The 26,413-nt window shown below is 41.1% G+C and overlaps 1 protein-coding gene across 2 annotated transcripts in view; it reads right to left on the bottom strand.

The window, feature by feature from the left end:
- Positions 1 to 320: 320 nt before the first annotated feature.
- LOC100753687 (kelch domain-containing protein 1) overlaps positions 321 to 26,413 on the bottom strand; it is a 31,749-nt gene continuing 5,656 nt past the window's right edge. Inside the window, exons 2-13 of one of the 2 annotated variants that reach the window (XM_027418149.2) lie at positions 22,514 to 22,584; positions 21,873 to 21,990; positions 21,320 to 21,438; positions 19,624 to 19,702; positions 18,634 to 18,717; positions 17,410 to 17,493; positions 16,878 to 16,936; positions 13,656 to 13,768; positions 11,657 to 11,729; positions 7,627 to 7,711; positions 5,066 to 5,118; positions 321 to 1,904 (exon numbers count right to left, since the gene is read on the bottom strand). In XM_027418149.2, the coding sequence (XP_027273950.1) occupies positions 1,718 to 1,904; positions 5,066 to 5,118; positions 7,627 to 7,711; positions 11,657 to 11,729; positions 13,656 to 13,768; positions 16,878 to 16,936; positions 17,410 to 17,493; positions 18,634 to 18,717; positions 19,624 to 19,702; positions 21,320 to 21,438; positions 21,873 to 21,990; positions 22,514 to 22,584 (1,125 nt within the window). In that variant the 3' untranslated portion in view covers positions 321 to 1,717. The remainder of the gene's footprint in view (positions 1,905 to 5,065; positions 5,119 to 7,626; positions 7,712 to 11,656; positions 11,730 to 13,655; positions 13,769 to 16,877; positions 16,937 to 17,409; positions 17,494 to 18,633; positions 18,718 to 19,623; positions 19,703 to 21,319; positions 21,439 to 21,872; positions 21,991 to 22,513; positions 22,585 to 26,413) is intronic. The other variant, XM_027418150.2, reaches the window with a different exon arrangement.

Below are 26,413 nucleotides of genomic sequence, written 5' to 3' on the forward strand. Positions count from 1 at the left end.
CTTGAATGTAACACTTGGTCGTCAGATGGTGGTGACATTTTGGGCATCTGTGGAAATCAGGAGGTAGGATCTAGCTGTTAGGAGCACTGAGCCCCAGTCCCCAATGTTTGCTGCCTGCAGTGAGGTACAGAGACTCCAAATGTCTCCCACATTGTCTGTGCCATAGTGTTCTGCCTTTGTGTGTGTGTGCACGTGCATCTTAGTTGTTAAATGCTGATATTTAAGTTAATAATAGTAATTTCCCCCAAGAAGTATATTATTTGTAGAATTCAGTTCCCACGTCTGTTATGCAGACCACAAATGGTAAGAAAGAAATCAAATTTCAGTGAAGCTTTTAATTTTTATTTGATATTATTGTGTGTAAATGCATTATATGTCTGAACACATGTGTGGAGGTCAGAGAGCAACCATCATGGTGTTAGTTCTTTCCTCCCACCTTTTGTTGGTGCCAGGGATGGAACTCAGGACACCAGGCCTGTGCAGCAAGCCATTTTCCATCCTGAGTCATGTTGCAAGCCCTACACTGAAATGAACTCTGACTGGTCCACACTGACTGACTGTGAAGCAATAATTCTATACACTGTGTTCAATAAATAAAATGTAAACATAAACTATTCCAATACACAAATAGAAGCTTTTCACATCCAAGATACAGCACATATAAAACATATCTACAGTTTGATGAAATACTACAATGTCCACTATAAATTATATACAATACAGAAATATACTTTCCCAGCATTTTAACCTTGTCTCGAAAAAAAAAAGGAAAAAACAAAACAAAACAAAAAAACCAACCAAACAAACCCAAAACTTCCCCAGCATTTTAAAGTTTAGAGACAACTTACATGGTGACAGTGAGGGGAATATGTCACATACTGAACCCTTTAATAATCAATCATAACAAGTTGTCAGTGGAAGGACAAGACTGAGCAGATGAAGGAAAATGACTCAAAATGGCCACAGTACCATTTTGAGGAGCATAACATAGTCTCCCGTTTCTGAATAAACAATGCTGACAGCAAGGAGCTGTCACTGTCAGGACTTGTGGTGTCTAGAGCGTCAACTCTGTAGAGCTCAAATGAGGAATCAGAGAGTCAAAAACACGAGATTATCACCCCACATTACCTGCAAACATTACTTTAGAAACACTTTTTCCCCAGGGCAATGTGTATTTTACCATGTTTCAAAAGCCACTAATGTCCCACACCCCAATGTTTCAAAGACTGTGAGACAAACCGACCTCCTCCCATGTGGTCCTGAGAGGGTGGTGGAGCCAGGACTACCTAAAGATGCTTCCCTGATCAACAAGGGAGGGGAAGTTCCGATGATGCTATTTAAGGAGACACTTGGGTGACCACAAAGTAATGGAAGTTAGTGAGTATTTTTATATCTACACCTACAGTTGTGTTAGAGGATTTCTGAAGATTTTAGGGTAATTTCTGCCCTTCCAGAAGAGTAAACACTGAGGTAAGAACTGCTGTTGCTGTACTTATTTCCAGAAAGAACACGTAGTCTGTCTGTTACAAGTAAATTGGTTTACAAATACACAGAGAAATCTTCAGTTACATCTTATTTCCATATATCCCACATCATGTATTCACATTAGCAAGTCATTTGTTTCAGCTTTGATCCTTTGAATAGAGCCTGTGACAGGAGGGGAAGGTCAGATGTGGGGTCTCATCAAGACGCTTTGACATACTGCACCTGGAGTCGTTCAGTGGCTACTGACCCACTGGTGCTTGTTTTCTGTCCCTTCTTTTAGGACTCGTTGCTCTTTTCGGTAATTGGCTGCAGTCCAAAAGGTTATTCTTTTGAGAACTTGCTGCAGAAGTTTAGGAGGTAATAAAGATATCTGACTTTTTAAAATGGTAGCATTTTTCCCAATGCAGTCAAGACATGACCTGCCAATAAAGCATGAGAGAATGGTTATCTTCTGAACCCAGGACTCACTATGGTATTTTATATGTGTGTGCATCTGTGTGAATGTATGCCATGAGAGTGCAAGAACCCCCAGAGGCCAGAAGAGGGCATCATATCCCCTGGAGCTGGAGTTACAGAGGGTTGTGAGTCACCGGCCATGGATGCTGGGAACCAAATCTGGGTCATCTGGAAGAGCAACAAGTCCTCTTGAACTCTGAGCCACCTCAAGCCTTGTTTGCTTACTTTTGAGCATTTTTGCATACAATGAGCACTTGCCAGCATGCATCAAGACCCAAAGGAAAAAAAAACAAAACCACATGGACTCACTCTGTAGTCCAGACTGGCCTCAAACTTATGGTGATTTTCCCATATCAGGCTCCCTGAGCACTGGGGTTACAGGAGTGTGCTATCATGTCCAACAAGCTAAGTATTCTTCTCCCTTTCCACAAAATCTATGTATACTCTAGATGGCAACATATGTGTGTGTGCGCGCGTGCGTGCGTGCGTGCGTGCGTGTGTGCGTGTGTGTGTGTGTGTGTGTGTGTGTGTGTGTGTACATATATGTATATATGAATATGTATATATTTCCTTTGTATTATTTGGAATATGGGAGGATATTTAAGATCACTACAATAATCATGTTTTTTACAGCATAAAGAGACCATATCTGAGCAAATTCAAGAAAATAGAAAGTGTAACTCATCACACATAATAATTTTTAGTTAAAAAGATTAGAGATAGAGCTGAATGGTAGAACACTTGCCAGAAAAGAATGAAGCCCAAAAATAAAAAATAAAAAAAACCAAAGCAAAATTCGGACTTCAGAGGCAGGAAGACTGGAGGTGAAATGAGGGAAGACAGAGGGATAGATGGACAGGATAGTGAGTCCCATTAAGTTATAAAAAATGGCATGTGTCAATAATTATAAATAAGGAGAATGGAGGGGTAGGAATGATGCAAATATACAGCATACTCATGTATGAAATTCTCAGAAAAAGTAAAATTAAAAAATATAAGAGATGCCTGGCTGTGGCTGGCAGATCCTTTAATCCCAGTACTCGGGGCAGAGGCAGGCAGATCTCTGTGAGTTTGAGGCCAGCCTGGCCTACAGAGCAAGTTTCAGAACATCCAGGGCTACACAGAGAAATCCTTGTCTCAACAAACAAAAAACAAAACAAAAAATATGAAACTTGGGCTGAAGAGATGCTTAGTGTTTAAGAGCACTGGTTGCTCTTCCAGAGGACCCGGGTACGATTCCCAGCACACACACATGGTGGCTCACACACATCCAACACCCTCCATGGAAACCAGGCGTGTATATGGTGCACAGCCATACATACAAGTAGAATACTTGTACACAGAAAATAACAATTAATAAATCTTTTTTAAAATTAATGAAACTTGTATATTTTCTGTCATCTTCTTTGCTTTAACTTTGTTTTTCTCTTTTCTAAATACTTAAATTTGTGTTTGACAAATTCAAAAATAATTATAAAATAAAACATTTCTGATCTTCTAAAAGAAAACAAAAGACTAAATTTCTTTCTTTCTTTCTCAGGGTTTGCAGGGCTGGAGAACTGAGCACCTGTTAGTCTTGCCCTATCACAGGTCTACATCAGCCTCCTGGGCTTGCTTTAGTTGTCACTTCCACAAACAGAACATGTAGGTCTGAATCCAGGGCCTACTGGTGTAGGAAAACGTTTACCTTCCATTTGACTCCACAAGCCCTTGTTCTTATTTTCATGGAGCCTTTTCCTTCCTATTACTAACTCCAAATAAGAAGAGTTAAGAAGTTCTGGGTATAGACATATAGGAAAATTTGAATTTCAACCCAAGTATATGCCCCACTCCACTCCTATGCTGGCACCCCAACTCCTGTGCCCTTGTCATGGGGAGCCAGGAGGAAGCAGATAGGAACCAGCCTGTGAAAGACAACTCTCAGCGGGCATGCCACAGGGGAGGAAATCAACACAGGAAACTCTGTGTTGACCTCCAAGGAGCTCATGAGCTAGCAAAGGAAATGAACATCTAGCTGATAGAATGCTGAGTCTCAGGTGATGGAAGTCCTGAAGGGCTCCACGGAGATGAAGCAAACAGCACAAGTCAGGGGAACTTTCCAGGTGGGACCCTCATGCTGAGACCTAGGTCCTCAACGGACACAGAAGACAGCCACACTCCCGAAGGCCCAGGAGATGAAAGATCAGTTTTATTACAGAAAGCACACTTCAGTCAGTGGGTTAAATATGGCCTGAGGTCCGAGGTTGAGCGCACAGTGGGAGCCACCAAGGAGCATCACAGTGCAGTCTGACCCACTCTGGTTACTTCAGATACATGGAACCACACAGCATTTGTTCTTTTGTGACTGAGAGACTTCACTAGGCACATCTTAAAGGTCAACCCATGTTATAGCTCATGTCAGAATTTCCATCCTTTAAAAAAAAAAAACTTCACTTTTTATTATTTAAAACATTTTCAAGCCTGCCAGGCATTGGTGGCACGTGCCTTTAATCCCAGCTTTCAGGAGGCAGAGGCAGGGGATCTCTGTGAGTTCAAGACCAGCCTGTTCTGTTTTGTTTTGGTTTTTGGTTTTTGGACACAGGGTTTCTCTGTGGCTTTGGAGCCTGTCCTCCTGGAACTCGCTCTTGTAGACCAGGCTGGTCTCAAACTCACAGAGATCCCCTGCCTCTGCCTCCCGAGTGCTGGGATTAAAGGCGTGTGCCACCACCCGCCCCGCTCAAGGAAATTATTATTATTATTATTATTATTATTATTATTATTATTACTTAAGTTTAAATATATTTTAGTAATATTCTTCCCCTATCTCAAGTCCTTCTAGATCCTCTCCCCCTTCCTACCTACCCAGCTTTAAGGTCTTTCTAAAACAAACAAAAAACCAATACAACAATAACCCCCTAAAGCCAATTCATTACATAGCTGAAGAAGACTGAACGCCTCATTCTCCTGCTTCCTCCTCCCAAGTGCTGGGATTACAGACGCCAGACATCATGCACTGTTTATACAGACCTGCAGATTGTACCCAGGGCCTTGTGAATGCTGGGTGAACACACACACACACACACACACACACACACACTCTTTTATACATGACATCATATATATGAAAAATACTGTAATTACTTACCTGAGCAGTGAATAGGGCTGTGTTTGAAAAATCAATAAATCATTACAGTGACCCTAGTCAAAAAAAAAAAAAAAGTCTTACCAAGTTGAAGAAAATAACAGTACTTCAACTACAGATCATTTCTATTGTATGAATGTAAAATAGCCAATAAATTTCTCTTGAACTAGTAACACACATGCACACAAGCATACAAACGTACATATCCACAGACATATATCTGTACATATATACATTTTTTCCTATTTGAAAACATGAGAGCTGTGCGTTGGTGGCGCACGCCTTTAATCCCAGTACTCGGGCGGCAGAGGCAGGCGGATCTCTGTGAGTTTGAGGTCAGCCTGGTCTCCAGAGCGAGTGCCAGGACAGGGCTCCGAAGCTACACAGAGAAACCCTATCTCGAAAAACCAAAAAAAAAAAAACAAAAAAACAAAAAAACAAAAAAACAAAACCCAAAAAACAAAAAACAAAAAACAAAACCGTGAGGTATATGAATACCAAATTTCAGTAACCAAAATTTTACCTAATCAATACCTTATATAATTACAACTGTTCTCTGAGAACAGTAAGTAACAGAACTAGTTAATTGTTTTTTTAAAAAACAGATTTATTTCTGCTGAATTACTCTTATCTTGAAAAGTCCTGTGCTCTGACTCCTTGTCCAGGAGGTTCTCTCTGTGGTTTTGAAGGCCACCAGGACTCAGGCCTCCCTCTGACAGGGAAAGCAGTTCCCCAGTGAGTACCATCACCTCCCTGTGTTTGTTGGTTTATTCTTTTGAGACAAGGTTTTGCTATACAGCCCAGGCTATCCTGGAACCTAGGATACTCCTGAATTAGTGATAATTCTCCTGCCTCAGCCTCCTGAGTCTGTGATTATATGCATGAACAACCAAACCACACCTGGCTTCCCTGTGGAATCTTCCTTTGTATTTCAAATATTATTTATTTTATTTTTTGAATTTTTGAGACAGGTTTCTCTGTGTAGCCCTGGCTCTCCTGGAACTTAATCTGAAGAGCAGGTTAGCTTCAAACTTGGAGATCTGCCTCATGAGTGCTGGGATCAAAGGTGTGTGCCTCACCAACTGGCAATGATAAGTTTTGTATTCTAAGTAGAGGGTTTTTGTTGTTGTTGTTTGTTTATTGTTCTTTTCTAAATATTTTGAGGCAAGGTCTCTTTGTGTAGCCCAGGTTGGCCTTGAGCCCTCAATTCTGCGTGAACTTCCTGAGCAAGTGCTGGGGTATAGGAATAGACCACCATGCCTACCTTCTAAATAAGGACTTCCACTGCCAAAAAAAATAAGACAAAACACAAATGTTCCACTGTGGGAGGGGAGGTGATAGAACTTGAACCCAGGGCCTTGTGCGTATCAGGAAGTCATTTCTATTGAACTGAGTTGGAGTCTTGGTTCTAGTGCTTTAGTAGAGCACTGTGTTGTGAGCCTTCACTGTACATGTCTGAGCTGGTGGCCACAGACTACAAGATCAACCAAAGCCACTGCAGAGAAGCCATCTTTTTTTAAGGTTTGTCACTCTGTAGCAGCAACCTCTGCCTAAGGACAAGAAAGGGAGCCAGTGCCTTGTTGGTGACTCTGGCTAGCTGTGCCTGCCACATCTCTGTTACTTGATGGTCTTCAGCAGCCTATGAAATTAGAGCATTCAGTGCCTGTCGGTCAAGTACAGCAGGTGCCAGTGGCCAGTTGCTCTCCACTTCCTCTGGACCACGAGGGGAGGAACAAGGCTCTCAAAATGTGACCTCTATTCCTTTGACTTTATAGCACGTTGAAGCTGCAATGTTTCAAACTCAAATGTAAAACAGATGGGAAGCAATAGTAAAACCTCATAAAACACAAAGAAACAGAACAGTTTCTTCTTGGGAGAAGTTAGCCCATGAGATTTAGAAGGATTTAGAAGGATTGCCATGTCTTGTTTCTTCCATTAATAAATTCCATGGGTGCCAGGAATGGTGTGGCACACACCTTTTAATCCCAGCACTAAGGAGGAAGGGGTGGGTGGATCTCTATGAGTTCAAGGCTAGCCTGGTCTATATAGTGACTTACAGGACAGCCAGTGCTATATAGTGAGACCTTATCTCAAAAAAAGAACAAAAATAATTTAAAAATTAGTTCTCTATTTAATCACTAAATAGTAATTATTATTATGATTATGTATTCTTTTTATAGACAGACATTTTAATACATTCAAACTATAAATGCTCATATTATGGTAAGGCTCAGAGAGGGACAGAAAGGGGAGCAAGGGCTGTGGCTTGGGGAATGAGTGCTAACCCAGTGTGTATGAATCCGAGGTCCGAGGCTCAAACCCAGCACTGGAGAGAAAAGGCTATTTTTAGTAACTTAACTAGTGAAATTACTAAACTGATCTTGGTCTGTAAAACTGAAATATCCTGACATACATCACAAAGCCTCTGACTTGGAAGGGTGGTCCTCCAGGCAATACTTGTGGTCCTGATGTGCTTTGCAATTACCATAGCAACAACACTGTGGAGTAGCTGTTTGAATATCATAATTACTCAGAGAAAATGTTTAAATACAAGATTTGCTTACTGTATCCAAGAAAAGTAAGTTATCTTTGCTCCCACCAAACACCATTATTTCATTTTCTTTTCCCAAACAGGCTGTGTGCCATAACCTGTGATGGAAATGTAGAAACAGAGTGAGACACTGTCAGGGACGATGGCACATAGCACACAGAAGTTCATTCCAAAGCTCATACTCTAAAGGTGAGCTACTCAACGGTTCTCTCAAGTTCATCGTTTTTCAGTCAGAGATGACTCCTAGTGACCCTGTCTCGGCCCCAGCTTGCTAAGCCCTTTATCTTATATATACTATCCCTGAAACGAATTTAAAAGGATCAATTCCTCAGGCACAACAGGCACCTGCCCCAGCTCTTTTGGTGGCCTCCATGTCAGTTCTTGTCACCTTTGTCCCACTCTGTGCCCCATCAGCTGACAAATGCATGTGGAAGCTCCTTCTCACGTCTACTTTAAGCCCATCACTCTGGGTACAGAATACCATAACGTGTTCTGAACTTTCCCTCTATCATCTCCTCCAACTACATACAGTATTAGATGCTGCCTTTTAAATAATCTTTGCTGTCTCAATCACTTCAAAAAGTTTTAACTGGTACCTAACACCTGCACATACACACAGTGTACAGTACATCGATCTGAGCCAAGTGTGCAATGGTGAAATCTGGGTAATGGTTCTTTGTCCCTCAAACATCCGTGTCAGGAATCTTCAAGGCTTTCTCCTCTCAACATTTTAGAATATACTGCGTGTGTGTGTGTGTGTGTGTGTGTGTGTGTGTGTGTGTGTGTGTGTGTGTGCGCGCGCGCGCGCGTGCGTGCGTGCGTGCGTGCGTTTTGTTTCAGCACTGGGTGCTGAACCCAAGGCCTGTGTATGTGGCAATCCCTCCCCTCATAGAGCTACCCCCCCCCCAGTCTTATGGTAAGTTGTTAAAATCCACCGTGGTCTTGAGAACTTCCTGATAGAGATGTATCTCTGCTAGAAGGTGGGTTTTCTAGCCTAATATTTATGATCAACAACTACTTTCTCCCTACAAAGCTTAAGTTCTGCCTTTCCCCTGATGAGCCCTCTATTTTTCCCAACACCAGTACACCACTGCAACTTGAGTGCTCTCATTTTCCCTTCCAAAAAATGTCCAGTATGGTATTCTGCACCCAGTAGGTACTCCAAAACTTTTGATTAGCAAAAGCAAACACATAAAAAGATTAATTAACTAAATCATTAAATATACAAATTATCTCATGAAGGAGTAGAGCATCTAGTGTTCTTTGAGAAATGGTCTGATAGGTAGTTTGTGCCTATCTCAAATTTCATATTATTCACCAAAAGCAATTTTATTGCTTTATAAAGTTGAATATTTCCACAGGCTCTAGCTCTCAGAAAAAAACTGCAGGTAAATTCTCAATTGTACAAAATAAACGGAATTTTACAAAGTCATTGTTTTGACTTTAAGAGAGCACTATATTTTTCCTTTTTTTTTTTTTCTTTTTTAAAGGCCTTTCTGTGTAGACCAGGCTGGCCTGGAACTAGATATGCCTTTTTCTGCAGTTGTATACCACCAGGCTGGCCTGGAGCTCACTATGCATCCAGGCTGTTCTCAAACTTCTGGCATCCTCATTTAGGATACTTTTCTTTAGAGAACAAATTACTGAAGCAACAGTCACCCAAGAAAATACTATATATTACACTTTTATTGTAAAATGTATTTTTATACATTAATCCCTCTTACTTAAACCCCACAAATGCAAACAGTGGGACTCTGCACACTTTCCTCATTACACACACACACACACACACACACACACACACACACACACACACACACACGCAAACATACACACAATGACAAATGACCTGGGATGAGGCATGTGATACGCTGTTTGGTAAATATGCTGCCCAATTCTCCAAATCACCTGCTGGGGTATAGATTGGCATACATTTTCAGTAGGAACCAGATAATGTCAAGGGGTTGGACATGGGATTAGAGAAGTTAGGCACAAGAGACTAAAACACCGAAGTCCTCACTTATGGGAGGGACTGGGTTAAGGTCCAGGATTGAAACCACCAGTAACGAGTAATGCTGGCAGTGCTGACAGGACCTGACAGGATTTAGGGCTCTATACACCAGCACTTTCTATGACATCTGTACAACACAGAGTCATTCTTGACAGCCACCTGTAACAAAAACAATGCTCTACAGAGAGTTGTATAACAACCAGGCACAGACTTCCATACAGTGAGGCCTGGAGAGGAGTGCTTCATCATAGCAGTGAGTCTCCTGCAGGATGCCCTGAGGCATCTCACAGGGCACAGGGCAATCATTCTGAGTTGTCCACAGTGGTGAGGCTGAGGAAGCCTTAGCACTCTAAGAGGAGAATCGGGCAGCTGTCACTCCACATTACAGTGTGGAAAGGCACAAAATGCACGCAGATGTGGTCTCACTGTCGCCTTCATTCAAAACCACGCACACACATATATGTTCTCCTTACACTCAACTCTACCCCACCTGTTCTCCTCCTCACCTCATACCTGAAGGCAGATCTGCCTCTGTCTTATCTGCCTGAGGGAAACTCGGACCTGGATTTCATCACCGAAGAACACTGGAAAGCCTTTCCTGCCTTGGTTTTGGTGGCATCTAGCTTGCAACCTGATGTTTCCTACAGACTGACAGTTTGTGTCCTCACAGCTGCTCTACACTTATCACCTAAACACGCTAATAAAGCATAGTGTTGACATGACACATCAGCGCAGTCACAAGAAAGCAGTTACACAGCTCTAGCGCCAACTAGCGCATTATTCATAACAGTTGTTTTGCACTAATTACTCATTAAGGCTTGAAATATAAGTCAGAAAAGTTTTAATTAAACATATTATTAACATTTTCATCGTAATCAATGTATTCACAAAAGAAAACAAAAAAGAAAAACCTAGAGGAAACCAGGAATCCCCTCATCTCACAGCTGAAGACATGCATGTCATAAGTGACTTTGTAAAGCCAAAAACTAAGTAAGTAGTAGTTGAACTTGAATGTTGCCTCAATTAAAAAAAAAAAAAACTCTTTAAATTAAACAAGTATGTTTCAGAAGAGCTAGAGGGTTTAACATATTCTAACGAATTTTTACACACAAAAATTAAGAATAGCATATGCAGTTGTGATGGCCTCTAAACACTATTAGTATAGATTTACGTATCAACATACATATGAATATTTAGGTCTTTTTCTCAAATAAGCTATCAGTTGTCATTTGTTAAATAACAGGAAGATGTAAGTTGACTTTATGCTAACATATACAATCTAGAGTAAGGCCACTTCTGAACTACGGCATGAGACAGCATGCTATCTGCAGATGGCCCTGTGGCATGCGGTATCTGAATTTCCTATGAGGACATTTTCATCACACTAGTCAATTAAATTTGAGACATTTTTATGGTACTATTTGATTCTCTTTAATAATAGCATATTGTTTCTATAATATACAATGAATAAATAGCATTTTCTTTTTCAAAATATTCACATTAATAAGACTGCTGTTTATTTTCAGAGGTCTCATGTAGCCCAGGCTGCCATCAAACTTACTACATAGCCAATGATGGCCTGGTCCTCCTGCCCATACTCCCCAAGTGCTGGGATCATAGGCATGGAGATGGTTAATAAAGAAAAAAATCTTCTCTCTCTACAGTAACTTGAAAGCAAATATGCCCAATATATTACTTTAAATGTCTTCTAAAAAACAACTATGATTAAAGCTAATGCTATTCCTATTTATTAAAAATAGTAACATTAAAAATTGGTCTTATACAAGGTTTTAAATTACTTTATAGACTAGATTATATATTTAGTAAAAGTAACATTTTCAATTTTACAACAATGAATAAAAATTATATAAATCATTTCCAATAAATGTAATCAAAATAATAATTAGTTTATTCAGTTAACATAAAACTAATCTGAAAAGTAACTCTGTTCCTTATGGTTTCCTTATAGACACTGCATTCTGTCCTAAATCTTCATATTTTAAAAACTCTCAGCTGTTTTCTTTGGGCTTACCTGGGCCTGGTGTAAGGTAAATGTCTAAGTTGTTTCCAGCAGTTTGTTATAATATTATGAATCCAGCCATCACCTGCAATATAAGTACAGTTCAGAAATTATGATTAGGCTTTCGGATTACAATTTTAATGTTTTTTTTTTTTTTACAGGTTTATCATGTTACATTTGTATCAATGTCTTGGATGAGTCTGCATATTTTTCATAAACATTTTAAACACCTGCAAAGTGAGAGTGCCCCACATCCTAGAAGAAACAACTATTAAGGTTTGTAGCTTTTAGTAAAATCTGTACTTAGCACATATGAGCCCTGGGTTCAACACCAGCCCAAAAGAAGGAAAAGGAAAGACGGAAGGGGAGGGAGGAGCAGGAAGGAGGAAGAGAGAGGAAAAAAGAAAAGAATTTTGCCACATGTGCTGTTTGTCTCTGTATTGTCCTTCTTGTTGAATTGGTAAATCAAATCCTAGATCTCGCATCGTTCTCCCTGAGAACCCCTCGGTACACATTGCTAAGCTGAATGGACACTAAAACTAAATGTTTTGGTACCCGTGCAACCAAATCTTCATCTTACTCTATAAGGAAAGAAGGAAGAGTTAGATCATTCAGGGTCCCATATACTAATGATCAAAATTCGCAAGTATGGGTCTGGAGAGAAGGCTCAGCAGCTAAGAGCACAAGCTGCTCTTTCAGAGGACCTGGGTTCCATGCCCAGCACCCACGTGATGACTCACAACCGTCTGTAACTATACTTCCAAGGGATTCAACGCCCTCTTCTGGCTTCTGTGGACACTACACACATGTAGGCAGAACTTCCATACACATAAAATTTAAAGAAATATTATTCCATAGTAAAATATACAAATTATATTCCAAATTTAATGAAAAATCTCAGCAGAGCATGTTGGTGTATGTCTTTAATCTCAACAGTTAGGAGGTACAGAGGCAGGAGGATCAGAAGTTTAAGTCATGCTTGGCTATATAGTGAGTTTGAAGCCAGACTGGGCTAAGTGAAACCCTATCTCAAAACAAACAAAAAACAAAAACAAAAACAAAAACAAAAACAAAAAACCCAACGCAGAAACTGAGGAATAATGACCTTTAAGAATAATGAACAATCCTACATGGAACTTGTGGAGTTGGTGGCTAGACTATTGATGCTCAAGATACTTCTTTTGAAAACGAGGCTGCTTTCAGGTTCCATCCAGCAGATCTAGAGAAAAAGGTCAATGCGGGCACCGTCCCCAGTTGGCTCTCCATCCTCTTTTGAGGATCTCTCTCACTGACCTCAGAGTTCACTGACTGGCTAGACTGCCTGAATGGGAATTCCAGGAATCCCCATCTCATTCAAGACTGGGATCACAAAAGCACCTCCCCGAGGGTGCCCAGGGTCAATACTTGCACAAGTTCCCTAGGCCCTCTACAGAAAGAAGTATAAGTACTTTTAAGGGTATATGAAGTTTCCTGGAAATCGCTCTGGAGACCAGGCTAGCCTCGAACTCACAGAGATCCGCCTGCCTCTGCCTCCCGAGTGCTGGGATTAACGGCCTGCGCCACCAACACCCGGCCAATGAAGTTTCTTAAAAACTGTCTCTACTAATAGAAAAAGTTTTTGGTTAAGAGTCCACAAGATGGCCCAGCAAATAAATGCACCTGCAGCCAAGACTTAAGCGTGGTTCCCAGGATCCACCTGGAGAGAACTGACTCCTGAAAGTTGTTCTCTGATTTCCACACTCAAGTAATGGCAAACACACACACGCACACACACGACTGTGGCACATCTTGCATATACATTAATGCTCTCGCACACATAATGGGAAGAAGTGTAAAATAGTTTTTAACCATCCGCACCCCTCAGGCCACAACTTCACTTGACTCCCACACTCCCCGGGTAGGGACTGGGACATGGACACGCCCTCCCCCAGATGCCTGCCACCTGGGTGGTGCACACTGCAAGACTTGGGGTAAAGGAGGTAATGACTGTATGCTAAGCTTTTGGACTTACTCAGTGGAATATTATCTGCACTTAGTCCACCAAATAGGAAAAGCTTATCGTCAGCTATTGCTGTCAGCGTGTGCCATGACCGATGTTTGGGGCTTTCTCCATTAACAGAAATCCTGTAGCAAGGGAAAAATTAAAATCCAACTTTGAATTAGGCAAAATGAAAAGTTTTTTTTTTTTAATTATTTCAGGACTTATTTTTTTCTCCCAAGACAGTCTGGCTCAAAATGCTCCTGCCTTGGCCCATTAGAGCTACGAACTCACCACCACACTCATCTTAGATCTTAAAGAAAAGGCTGAGCTGGGGAGTGGTGGGCACACCTGTAATCCCAGCACCCAACAGGCTGAAATAAAATCATGCATTCCAGGCTAGCCTGGGCCACACAGTACCCTCAAGGTCAGCTTGAGCTATATACAGAGATCTTGCTTGGAAAGAAAAGAGAGGAAATGAGAAGGGAAGGGAAATAAAGTATGGAGGGAAGGAAGAAGAAAGAGGGAAGGAAAGAGAGATAGAGAGGAAACAAAGGAAAATAAATACTTTGATTATAAATCATTTAACAACCACAAAAGTATGTTTTTAAAAGAGACTACTATAACCTTTCGTCCCAGCAATGGAAACTAACATTAATTTAGCATGTATCTTTTAGGACTTCTGTGTAAATGTGCTTATTAAGAACACAGAAATGGGAACACCCATTGCTCTACTCTATTGTCACTCAGAGTCTTCTACGATGCCTCCACAAAGAGATGTCTTTTGGTACTGGCAGCCTGGCAGCCCTCTAGGCACAGGTGCTGGGATTGAAACAATCTGTGTGGTAGATAAGAGGACCAAGCTCAAGCTTTATCTAGTTTTGTTTTTGTTTTTAGTTGGGTTTTTTCCTTTGGTCGTTGTTTGTTTTATTTTTAGGACATAGGGTTTCTCTAAATATACCTGGTTCTCCTGGAACTCATTCTGTAGACCAGGCTAGCCTCAAAACCAGAGATCCACCTGCCTCTGCCTCATGAGTGCTGGGATTAAAGGTGGGCGCCACCACCACCAGGCACATTTCTTTCTTTCTTTCTTTCTTTCTTTCTTTCTTTCTTTCTTTCTTTCTTTCTTTTTTTTTAATGTGCATTGGTGTTTTGTGTCTGTGTGAGGGTGTCCTGGATCTGGAGTTACAGACAGTTGTGAGCTGCCTTGTGGGTGCTGGGAATCAAACATGGCTCCTCTGAAAGAGCAGGCAATGTTCCTAACCTCTGAGCCATCTCTTACTAAAAAGTCGCAGTAGCATTTTTAAAATCCATATGCACACATTCAAACCCATAAATATACTGTATTGTCTTTAGAGAAATCCTGAGCCAAAGTGAAAATTATACTTCCAGTCTTTTTGGTTCTTTGTGACAGAGTCTCGCTATATAGACCAGGCTGGCCTCAAATTCTAGAGCTCTACCCGCCCCTGCCTCCTGAGTGTTGAGAGAAAAGGTGTGTGCCACTACACCTGGCTCCCTTGTCTATTTTAAACATACTGCCTATCAGGAAAGAAACTGTGCAGGCCATACTTCTATCAAGTGTGCTGTCACATCGTGGCACAGGTGGCCTCTGGTCACCCCTCCCTTTTGTGATCTATTTCGTATCACTTTCCTACTACATTGTCTCTCTCTCTCTCTCTCTTTTTTTCTTTGATTTTTCAAGACCAGGTTTCTCTGTGTTGCTTTGTAAACCAGGCTGGCCTGGAACTCACAGAGATCCACCTGCCTCTGCTTCCCGAGTGCTGGGATTAAAGGAGTGCACCACCACCCAGTTTAGACTATCTTTTTTTTTTTCCCCTCTGACTTATTGGGAACATTTGACTTCATCTTTCTCTTTTTAAAAAAAGAGATACAACTATTTCTTTCAGTTTACTTCTGGCTTACATTTTCCAATATGCCTTTTAGCATTTTGTATACATTTTTGTAGAGAAATGTTTAATCTTTTGCTGGTTTTATGAGTCAGTCTTTTTCACTTACCAAGTTCAGTTTACATAATCCTTATTGCCAACATTTTAAGAATAACTAGCTATTTTTTTCTCCCCTCACTTTTATAGCTTCATTTTTTATTTGGGGGTTTTGGTTGTTTTAAAGACAGGATCTTGCTATGTACCCCAAGCAGGTCTCAAATTTGCCATGTAGCCAAAGCTAACTCCAAACTCACTGTCTTCCTACTTCAGCCTATTGAGTTTACAATCAAGATTACATGGTATACCTCCAGATCTGTCTATTCATGGTTTTATTTGTGTATGTATGTATGTATGTATGTATGTATGTATGTATGTATGTATGTATATATGTATGTATGTATGTATAGCAAAGGTCAGCAACAGGGGCTGTACCTTAGGAGCTGTCTACTTTGGGTTTGTTTGTTTGTTTGTTTAAGACAGGGTCTCTCACCTGCCTGGAACTTGCGGGCTCAACTAGGCTGATTGGCCAGTTATTCCTAAGAATCCACCTCTCTCTCCCTTCCTAGGTCTGTGACTAGAAGCTCACACCACCATGCCTTTTTATATGGGTTCTGGGGACCTGAGCTGGGTCCTCGTGTTTGCTAGGCAAGCACTTCCTGGTTGAGCTGTTTCCCTAGTCCTTGTGATTTTATTTATTTATTTATTTATTTATTTATGGTTTTTCTAGGCAGGGTCTCTCTATGTGGCTCTAGTTATCCTAGAACTCACTCTGTAGACCAGGGTAGCCTCCAACTCACAGAGATCTACCTGCCTCTGCCTTTCAAGTGCTAGGATTAAAGGCATGCATTACCACCAACTGGCCCATGGTTTTATTTTTAATAGTATTTATACTTTATAATAATGTGTATCCTTGATTCATTGTATTACAAGAATGTCCAAATTAATACCTAAATATATTCTGTTGCCACAAACAAAATCTGACTTTTATCCATCTCAGTGTCTAGGTGTATGAATCGACTTCATTCAGCCACTCCATCTCTTCTAGTGACCAGTCCCCAAAGAATAACTCTTATAAAGCCAAGAATCACATGATTCTTTTCAACTCTTACTATTTTTATGTTTATATAATTTGTATAAACTCTATTTAGTTGACTGTGGTACCTGTTACCCTTTTACCTGGGAGGCTGAGGCAGGACAACCCAGAGTTCCAGGCTAGTCTGGCTACTTGGTGAAATTCTATCTCAAAAGGAGGGAAGGGAGGGAGGGAGGAAGGGAGGAAGGGAAGAAGGGAGAGAGACTTCAGACTTACCTTCCAGACCAAGTCCAGGTATCTAAGTTTAGATAGTGTAAGTCATTCATCCTAGTTTGCTAAAATAAAAGCATGATAATTGGACAGTGTTTCAACTCTTTTATGGAATAAAATGTTAGTTTTCAAACATGTTCAGATTAAGCACAAATTGTTCTATTCTACTTAGCACTGGAAGCTAAAATATTGGGAATCAATTCTTAACACTAGGAAAATTAACATGGAGCTCCCAGAATAACATGCCCTAGAGGCACATGGAAGAGATGGGTTTAAACTAACAGAGCTTAGGTGATAAGACTTTAAGCATTCCTGACCCTGCACTCAAGTGAAGGGTCCTCATTAAAGTAGGATTAAAAATCACCTACTACAGTGCGTGCAGGGTCTCTTATCTTTGGGAAACAGAAGATAAATACAAATTAGTACTAGGTGCAGCTTAATCTCTAGGTTATTTGACTGTTGGATGCTCCACAAAATCAGAGGACAAGTCTTTATAAACATCACACATGAAAATATCATTTCCATTGAAAACACTGACCAAAACGCGTCCGCCAAAGATATACCCCTTATTTCCCAGAACTGCACATGAATGCGCGGCTCGTGGCTGTGGCGGAACTCCACCCTGCAAGCAGAGATCAGAACAGAGGCAGACTTGAGGCAGCTGTACCAGCCACATCCTGTGCTCAGTCAGAACTACAAATAGCTTCTTCAAGAATAAAATGCATCCTCTGCCCTTAAATGCCCACCACCCTAACAAAATGAAAGTTCATAGAAATTTAGCTTGAAATATAAAGATTTTAAAAACCAAATTAAAAAAAAAAAAAACAATCTTTCCTCTCTTCTCCCCTTAACCCACACCAAAGATCTAATATTACATCTCAGAGACTAAGAATTTATTTGTGGTCCCCAAAGTCCTCAAATTCACAAAACAGCTTCACTGATGGTTTAAGTCAAAACAAAGAAGCCCTTTATCATTTTCTAGACATGTTGGATTTTAGAAGTTGTTTTGTTTTGTTTTTATTTTTCTTCTTCCTAAAACTCTTAGAATAAAAAAACAAACAAACAAACAAACAACAAAAAACACTTCTCTATGCTTTATCTTGAATGAAGCTCATCTGATGTTCCAGGCTCACTTGGGTAAATCCAGCTGGTATAAAGAATTAGCATTTACCTCTGTAACTGTTAAATTAAGAGAAAACCATTTTAAAAAGTTGATTCCCAGCTGGGTAGTGGTGGCAAACACTGTAATCCCAGCACTTAGGAGGCAGAGGCAAGTGGATCTCTGTGAGTTTGAGGCCAGCCTGGTGTACAGAGTGAATTCCAGAACAGCCAGGACTACACAGAGAGACCCTGTCTTGAAAAAAACAACAACAAAAAAGTAATTGTTAGTAGTTTTTAAGGGAGCTTCTTTGGCTGGGTGTAGTGGCCACACCTTTAATCCTACCATGGGGGTGGTAAGAAGATTGCAAGTTCGAGACCAGTGTAGTCTACATAGTGAGACCCTTTCAAAACACCAAAGACAGAGAAGGGAAGAAGAGAGGGAGATTGTTTTATATGCAATTACAAAACCAATTACTAACATCAAGTAACTTGGGAAGAAGAGATTTTTTTATACATCAATGAATGTAAAAGAACCCCCCCTCAAAAAAAAAAACAGAAAAGCATTTATTAAGAGAGGGAAAGCCAGTAAGAATGAGCAAGGGCTGGAGTTAGAGGACCAGCTTCGGCTCCAGAGGTTTCTGTGTAACTCAGTAGCACTTACTTTAATTTCTGGTTGAGACCAAGTCCTTGTCTTTGTGTCAAACACATGGACATCATTGTGCCACCCCCAGAATATCTGCTCTTCCTAAAACAGAAGCAAATAGTTCGGAGATTTGTAGCCAACACACCAGCATAGCTCGGCTACATAGTGACTGTGGAAGTGACGGGCACACACCACACCTCACAGCTGCCCCTCAAGCCCATGCCCAGTGAGGCCCAGCTCCATTACCTCCCCAATCCCTCACTCAGGGAGTTTCCACTTATTCAGTTGCATGAGACAGAATGAATATTCTATTTTGGAACCTATTTCAAACCTTATTTCTGCTACAATAAGCTTTAGATGGCTATTGCTTCTTGTATTCAAAAGGTATTATTGGGAAGTGGGGGGTGGGCTGGAAAAACTGTTCAACACTTAAGAGCACTGACTGCTCTTCCAGAGGACCCAGGTTCAATTCCCAGTTCTGACATGGCAGCTCACAACTATTTGTAACTCTAGTCCCATGGGATCCAATACCCATTTCTGGCCTCTGCCAGCACCGCACATACATCGTGTCAGACCTACATGAAGACAGAACATCTATGCACACAATATAAAAATAAAGGTTAAAAAGACTGAAGTTTTCCAGGCAGGGTGGTATCTTCAATCCCAGAACTCAGGAGGCAGAGGCAGGGGGATCTCTGAGTTTGAGGGCAATCTGGTCTATAGAATGAGTTCCAGGATAACCAGATAACCAGTGCTAGAAAGAGAAACACTGCTAAAAAAAAAAAAAAAACAAACAAAAAAAAAAAAACAAGCAGAGACAGGCGGATCTCTGTGAGTTTGAAATCAGCCTGGTTCACAGAGCAAATTCCAGGATAGGCTCCAAAGCTAAACAGAGAAACTCTGTCTCAACAAACAAAAACAGAGAGAGAACAACTTAATTCATTATACCTAAGACTTACAGTGATGCTAAATTAAAGAGAAAAAATTAAAGCATGATTACTTCCTTACCCAAGATGCATCATGGACATCAAAACAGTCTTGAAGTTCACTGTGCCTCCTGTACCCATAACCACCAAAATATATTAATCTGAAAATCAAATGCAAAAGGATACACTTTAGAAGTCTTGCTTAGAGTCTGTTCAGAGATAGTTGAACTGACTGGGCACCATTGCTCATGTCTACAATTCTAGTACTTGGGAAGCTGAGACAGGAGGATTCTCATGTGTTCCCAAGTGAGTTTGAGCTACATAATGAATTCCAGGCTAACTCCAGAGTGAGGTCCTGCCTCAAAAACCACAACCACAAAAGGAAGTTGAGGGGCTGAAGAGATGGCTCAGTGGTTAAGAGAACTGGCTGCTCTTCTAGAGGACCAGGGTTCAGTTCCCACCACCCACATGGCAGCTCACGTCTGTCTGCTCCAGGGGATTCAATACCCTCATTCAGGCAAAACACCAATGACCATAAAATAAGTAATAAATCATTTTTATTTATGTATTTATTTATTTTGGTTTTTTGAGACAGTTTCTCCATGTAACAGCCATGGCTGTCCTGGATCTCCTTTGTAGACCAGACTAGCCTCGAACTCACAGATATCTGTCTGCCTCTGCCTTCCAAGTGCTGGGATTTAAGTGTGCCAGCACACCCAGCTCCAAAAATTAGTTTTTAAAAAAGGAATTTGAAATAGATTCTTTTCTCTTACCTTAACCACCTAAAAAGGCCAAATAAACTACACAATTATAGTTTTTTTTTAAATCAAAGAACTGAGGGAACAATCAGATTTAGAAGAAGTAACTCCAGCAGGTGATGAACCCATAGAAGGAGAGAAGAGACCCACAGGCATCCTCACACCTCCAGCAATGGCAGGAGAGAGAGAGGAAACAACATACATGGAGACTCATAAAGAAAAACCACCAAGCTGCCAACTGTCATGCTTGGACTGGGATGGCAAATTAGAGTCAGAAGAAAGCCAGCCTCAGGGGTTTTGAACATAAGTCCTGACTGTTGGTAGTCTTTAGGGAAGGCTCAGAATTGGTCATCAAAAGCTGATGACCACAAGCTCCCTGGTCTAGGGGCTTGTGTGGTAATTAGCAGTGGAGTGCTTGCCTAGCTTGTGTGAAACTCTGGCTTGAATCAGAAGAACTGAAGGGAAAGAACTGAAATTTGAGGGGATGGGTGAGCAAATCCCTTGGAGAGAATTTAAGTTTTCACCATTGGAAGTCCCTGGATCTGAGCAGAGTTGCTGTACCTTGGAATCATCTGAGGAGTTTCAAACAGTCAAACCACCAGAGGCTGTGCTTGAACAGGCTTTAGAGCTTTAGAAGATTCCAGTAGCAGCCACACCCAAGAACAAAAGAAATACAGACTTCCAGACTCTTTGTGTTGGGGGCAAAGGGGAAGACAAGTGGACAAGGTAGACAGAGGAAGCTGGACTTCCATGGCATACTTTTCAATATAGCTTCAGTTTTTAATCATGTCAATGTGCTAATGATCTAGAAACACAACTTAAATAAATTATTCAAGGTGAAAAATCCAAATATCGTTTCTTCCATGTTCACTTTTATAACACAGTTCTTATCAGTTTTAGGACTGCTGTTGCCACTACATCAAAACAAGTCTATAATTACTGGAAAACATGATGCTTCCTTAAGTGTGGCCCAAGGCTATCTCCTAATGTATGGACATTAAAGTTCAGCTGCTACCTTACCTGTCCTTATACACCCAGCAGGAGAGTTTGTCCCGTGGTGTGGGTGGCTGTCCATCAAACTTGGTGATTTTTTCCCAGATATAAGTTCCATCTCTTGTCCGTAAATTGACAAAGTAAAGCTTTTAAAAGATGACAGTAGTGTTAGGAGTCAAGGCATCTGAAAACTAAATCTGCATGGGGGAAGGAGCCTGCCATCCAAAAACTAACCTGACTTTTATCTCCAATAAATATCCATTAGAAAATTTAATTTCTAGAATAGATGAAAACAAGACAGGATTCCAGGAGCAAAGGATATGTAAAACAGTATACTGCAACAGTCTTTCCCCCCTCTTCTCTGGCCTGTGGGTAACAAACAAGACTGCAGCTAACTGAAGTAGGGAAACAGAGAAAGAAGAATATGGCTGCTGCATTCTCCATCTCTTTAAAGCCTAATGACTATAAACTTAGGATGTACTCTAGTTATCTTCTTTTTAAAATATTTGCAAATGTGTGACATGGATGACACATTAGGGATTACATGTGGCTGCACTCTTGAATTAAAAGAGAGGATTACTCGGTTGCTGTATCCTTTGTCATCATATCCTCCAAAAACATACAGCCTGCCATTGATGCAAGCCCCACAGCTTCCTGACATGGAGGTGGGGAGCTCTCCTTCCATCAGGTGCATTTTCCTGCAACAAGGACCACAGAGAATCTCTTAGCTTTCCAGACGGCAGAGGCTCCCTGTAAACTTCCTGAGTTATTTTTCCCCTGGCCAACTATAAGTAAAATGTAATTGTAGCCAGGTGCTGTCGAACACACCTGTAATCCCACTGCTGGGGAGACTGAGCCCGGAAGGTGAGAGTTTGGGGCCTGTCTGGGTTACAAAGTGAGACCTAACTACCCCCCAAAGAAAACAATGAATAAATAAACAAAAAAGTATAAAAAGACCCATAATACTTTTCATCCTGCTGGGGGTGGGGGGGATAGTCACAAAAGTTTCCCACGGGTCACAGCTGAGTGACAGTGATGGCTTTGAAAGGAATGGGGAGGGACAAGGAATGCGGAAGGAGAGGGAGTAGGGACCCAGGCAGAGAATGAACTAAAGGGAGAGGACAGAGACACTCATCAAAAGTATGCTCTTGAATTCCCTGTAGTCTAAAAACGCCTCTCTGAGTTACAAGACTCGACATTTTGCAATTTAGAATTACTTACCACAGTCCACTATCAATATCATAGGTCCAAATTTCATCATTCGGCAAGTAGACCTCATTGTCTTCAATAGACTGAAAATAAAGAATGCACAAAATTACTATTTTTCATTATGTGTTTCAATTATACAGTAATAAATAGTTCTTTGGGGTGAGAAAGGCTAAAATAAATATTTAGAATAGCCCGGAGATGGTGGTGCACGCCTTTAATCCCAGCACTCCAGAGGCAGAGGCAGGCCAAGCTCTGTGAGTTCGAGGCCAGCCTGGTCTAGAGTGAGTTACAGGACAGCCAAGGCTACACAGAGAAAGTCTGTTTTGAAAAACAACAGCAACAATAATGTTCAGAATAAAACGAGAAATATATGAGTCTCAAGAAAAAGGCTCAAGGTAGCTAAACTTACACACAGAAAAACTCAGACACAGCAGAGCATCGCAGGTCACACATTATAGAAGACAGTGCTTCAGGTGAAGAGAGTTAGGGAAAGAAGGGTTTTGTTGTTGTTGTTGTTGTTGTTGTTGTTGTTGTTGTTTGAAGGTATAACTAGGCACACTGCCCCAGGTACCTTAACCCACTGAACACATTTTGAGGGTGCTGTGGGATATTTGTAGACTGTGTGAAGATGTATTGCTGTGATTGGTGAAGAGCTGAATGGCCAACAGATCTGCAGGGAGAGGTTAGGTGGGGCTTCAGAGGACAGAGAGGACTCTGGGAAGAAGAAAGGCAGAGTCATCAGCCAGACACAGAGGAAGCAGAATGGGCAGTATAGAGACTCCAAAGAGAGACACTAAAGAGGTTGGATATATGGGACAAAGTAGAGATAACCAAGCCACGTAGATGGCACATTAATAAAAGCAAGTTAATTTAACTAAAAAATTTAAAAAAAAAACAAGTTAATTTAAGCTATAAGACAAGCCTAAGTGCCGGACAGTGGTGGGGCACGCCTTTAATCCCAGCACTCGGGAGGCAGAGGCAGGTGGATCTCTGTGAGTTCGAGACCAGCCTGGTCTACAAGAGCTAGTTCCAGGACAGCCTCCAAAGCCACAGAGAAACCCTGTCTCAAAAAAAAAAAAAAAAAAAAAAAAGACAAGCCTAAGCTAATGACAAAGATTTCAAAATTAATAATGTCTCCATGTTGTTATTTACAGGCTGGGGGACCCTATGAGTGCCTACTGTGTCCTCGGCATCACTGTCTCCAGAGGCTGTTTTACTCAAGATCCCTGTCCTGGAGACACATGGGAAACTTTTGTGATTATTTTCCCAGCAGGTTGAAAAGCTGTTATCTCAGATCTCTTTAACACCTTAAAAAATTACTTGTTTTTGTTCGTTTGTTTGATATAAGGCTTCACTTTGTCAGACAGGCCTACAACTGACCACCAACAACAGCAGGTCACATCTACTTGTTATAGTTAATTTTCCAGAACTTTGGAAAATGTCCTCATATGTAAAAGGCAAATGGAATTCATACTGGATAGCTAAGCAGATTAATTCCAAAAAAATTGACTGCACCTTCACTTTTGCCCAGTAATTAAAAAAATCTATTTGACTAATACCTCACTGGGTGAAAACAAACTCCAAACTGAAATGACATTTTTTTTTTCTTTTCAATTTTTTTTTGGGGGGGTTTTTTGAGACAGGGTTTCTCTGTGTAGCTTTGGAGACTATCCTGGCACTCGCTCTGGAGACCAGGCTGGCCTCAAACTCACAGAAATCCACCTGCCTCTGCCTCCCGAGTGCTGGGATTAAAGGCATGCGCCACCAACGACCAGCCAAATTGTATTTTTTAACTTTTATTTATTTTTATTTCATGTGCATTGGTGTTTTTGACTGCATATATGTCTGTATGGAGGGTGTTGGATCCCCTGGAACTGCAGTTACAGACAGTTGTAAGCTGTCATATGGATGCTAGGAATTGAACCTGGGTCTTCTGTAAGAACAGCCAGTGCTCTTAACCACTGAGCCATCTCCCTGGCCCCAAATTGTATTTATTTTTAAGTGTGTGCTGTTTTTTTGTTTTGTTTTGTTTTGTTTTTTGCATGCATGTCTCTCTTTTTTTCCTTCTTTTTTAATAGCTTATGTTATTCTTTCACATGGATTCTGGTACAAAATAGAAAATATTTGTAAATATTATACTTGCTTGTTACTAAAATTATGGTTAGTAAATATATCTTGTCTTTGTTTTTTTTTTTCCAACTTTTTTATTTGAATTAGGAACAGGATTGTTTTACATGACAATCCCATTTCCCTTCTCCCACCCGTCCTCCCCTACCCACCCCCCCATGTATGTTTTTATAACACGTGACTGAGGAAATCAGGAGGTGTTGGATCCCTTGGGCCTGGGATTACAGAAGATTGTGAGCAACCTTGTGGGCACTGGGAAATGAACCCCAGTCCCCGAGAGCAGTCAGTGTTCCTAATCATTGAGCAATCTATCCAATGTGAGCCGGCATTTCTTTTCTTTTACATTTAGTGTGTGTGTGTGTGAGTGCACACGTTCAAGCATACACGTGGAGATCAAAAGGCATGTGAGAGTTGGTTCTTTCTTTCCACAATGTGGGTCCCAGGGATCAATCTCAGCTCATCAGGTTTGGCAGTCAATGCTCTTACCTGCTAAACCACCTCACTGGCCCATCATTTTCAATTCCTATAACTATGTACTAAAAGAATGCATGTAAATCTTAAAAAATAAAACAAAATCGCAACCAACAGAAGTACACAGACCAGAATTTTCACAAAAGGGAAAACACAAATGGACCATGAAGTTATGAAAACACAGATGGTTGTGTGGGTAAAAGCACTTACCACACAAGCCTGGCAGCCTGGCTTCAACACCCCAGACATGAAGGTGGTGCCAGGAGAGCTGCCCCACAGCTAGCCTGGAATCTGCAGCAGCAGGCAGCATGGCAGAAACAAAGGGACCCTCCCTCAAAACCAAGGTGGAAGGAGAGAACCAATTCCAGAAAGTTGCCCTTTGACCTCCACACATGCACCACAGTACACATGGCCCTACACTCATAACACACACACACACACACACACACACACACACACACACACACACACACACCAAACATCATTAATCTGAGCAATGAAAAGGAAAACTACAATGAAATACCATGTCACCCTCACTGTGCTGGCAGAAACATTAAGGGCAGATGGTACCAAATGTTGTTGATGATGTGGAAGGAGGAGGAGGCTGGTGGAGATGCAAATTAATACAAATATTTTGTCAACAGTCTGAAATCTCCAATTCAATTTGCCTGACAAGTGGCCCAACATTCTATTCTTCGGTGCACACCCTAGAAAATGTATACACCCTGTGCATGTATAATAGACGTTGTAAGAATGCTCACTGCAGCATTGCTCATTACAGCAATTAAAAAAAAAAATCCACCAATAGAGGAATAGATTAGTAACTGTGAGTATTCACAGCATAGCACTAAACAGGATACACTTCAAATGAATGGATCGTGGCTTGAATGTATTTGAGAAATATCTGGTGAAATTTGATGAAGTTTTTAGCACAGGCACTGAAGATGATGGCCACAAGCAGCTTGATCTCTAAGTGTAATACCAGTGGAGGCAGGCCCAAGGCGGATCTCTGAGTTTGAGGCCAACCTGATCTATAGAGAGTCAGCTAGGACCAGAGAAACCCTGTCTTGAAAATCCAAAACAAACAAACAAACAAACAAATAAGGGGACTAGCCATACAAGTGTACTCTGGATGATTAGCAATGCATACATAAGAAAGGGCCGCAGAGACAGCTCAGTGGTTAAGAGAACTTCCACTGGACTATGGTTCAGAATCCAGCATGCAGGTCAGGCACTTAGGCGGCTCACAACTACTTGATACTCCCACCTCAGAGGATCTGATGTCCTCTTTTGGCCTCTCTAGGCACCCCCACT

The sequence above is a fragment of the Cricetulus griseus genome, chromosome 5 (genome assembly GCF_003668045.3).
Source record: "Cricetulus griseus strain 17A/GY chromosome 5, alternate assembly CriGri-PICRH-1.0, whole genome shotgun sequence".
Taxonomy (NCBI): Eukaryota; Metazoa; Chordata; class Mammalia; order Rodentia; family Cricetidae; genus Cricetulus; species Cricetulus griseus.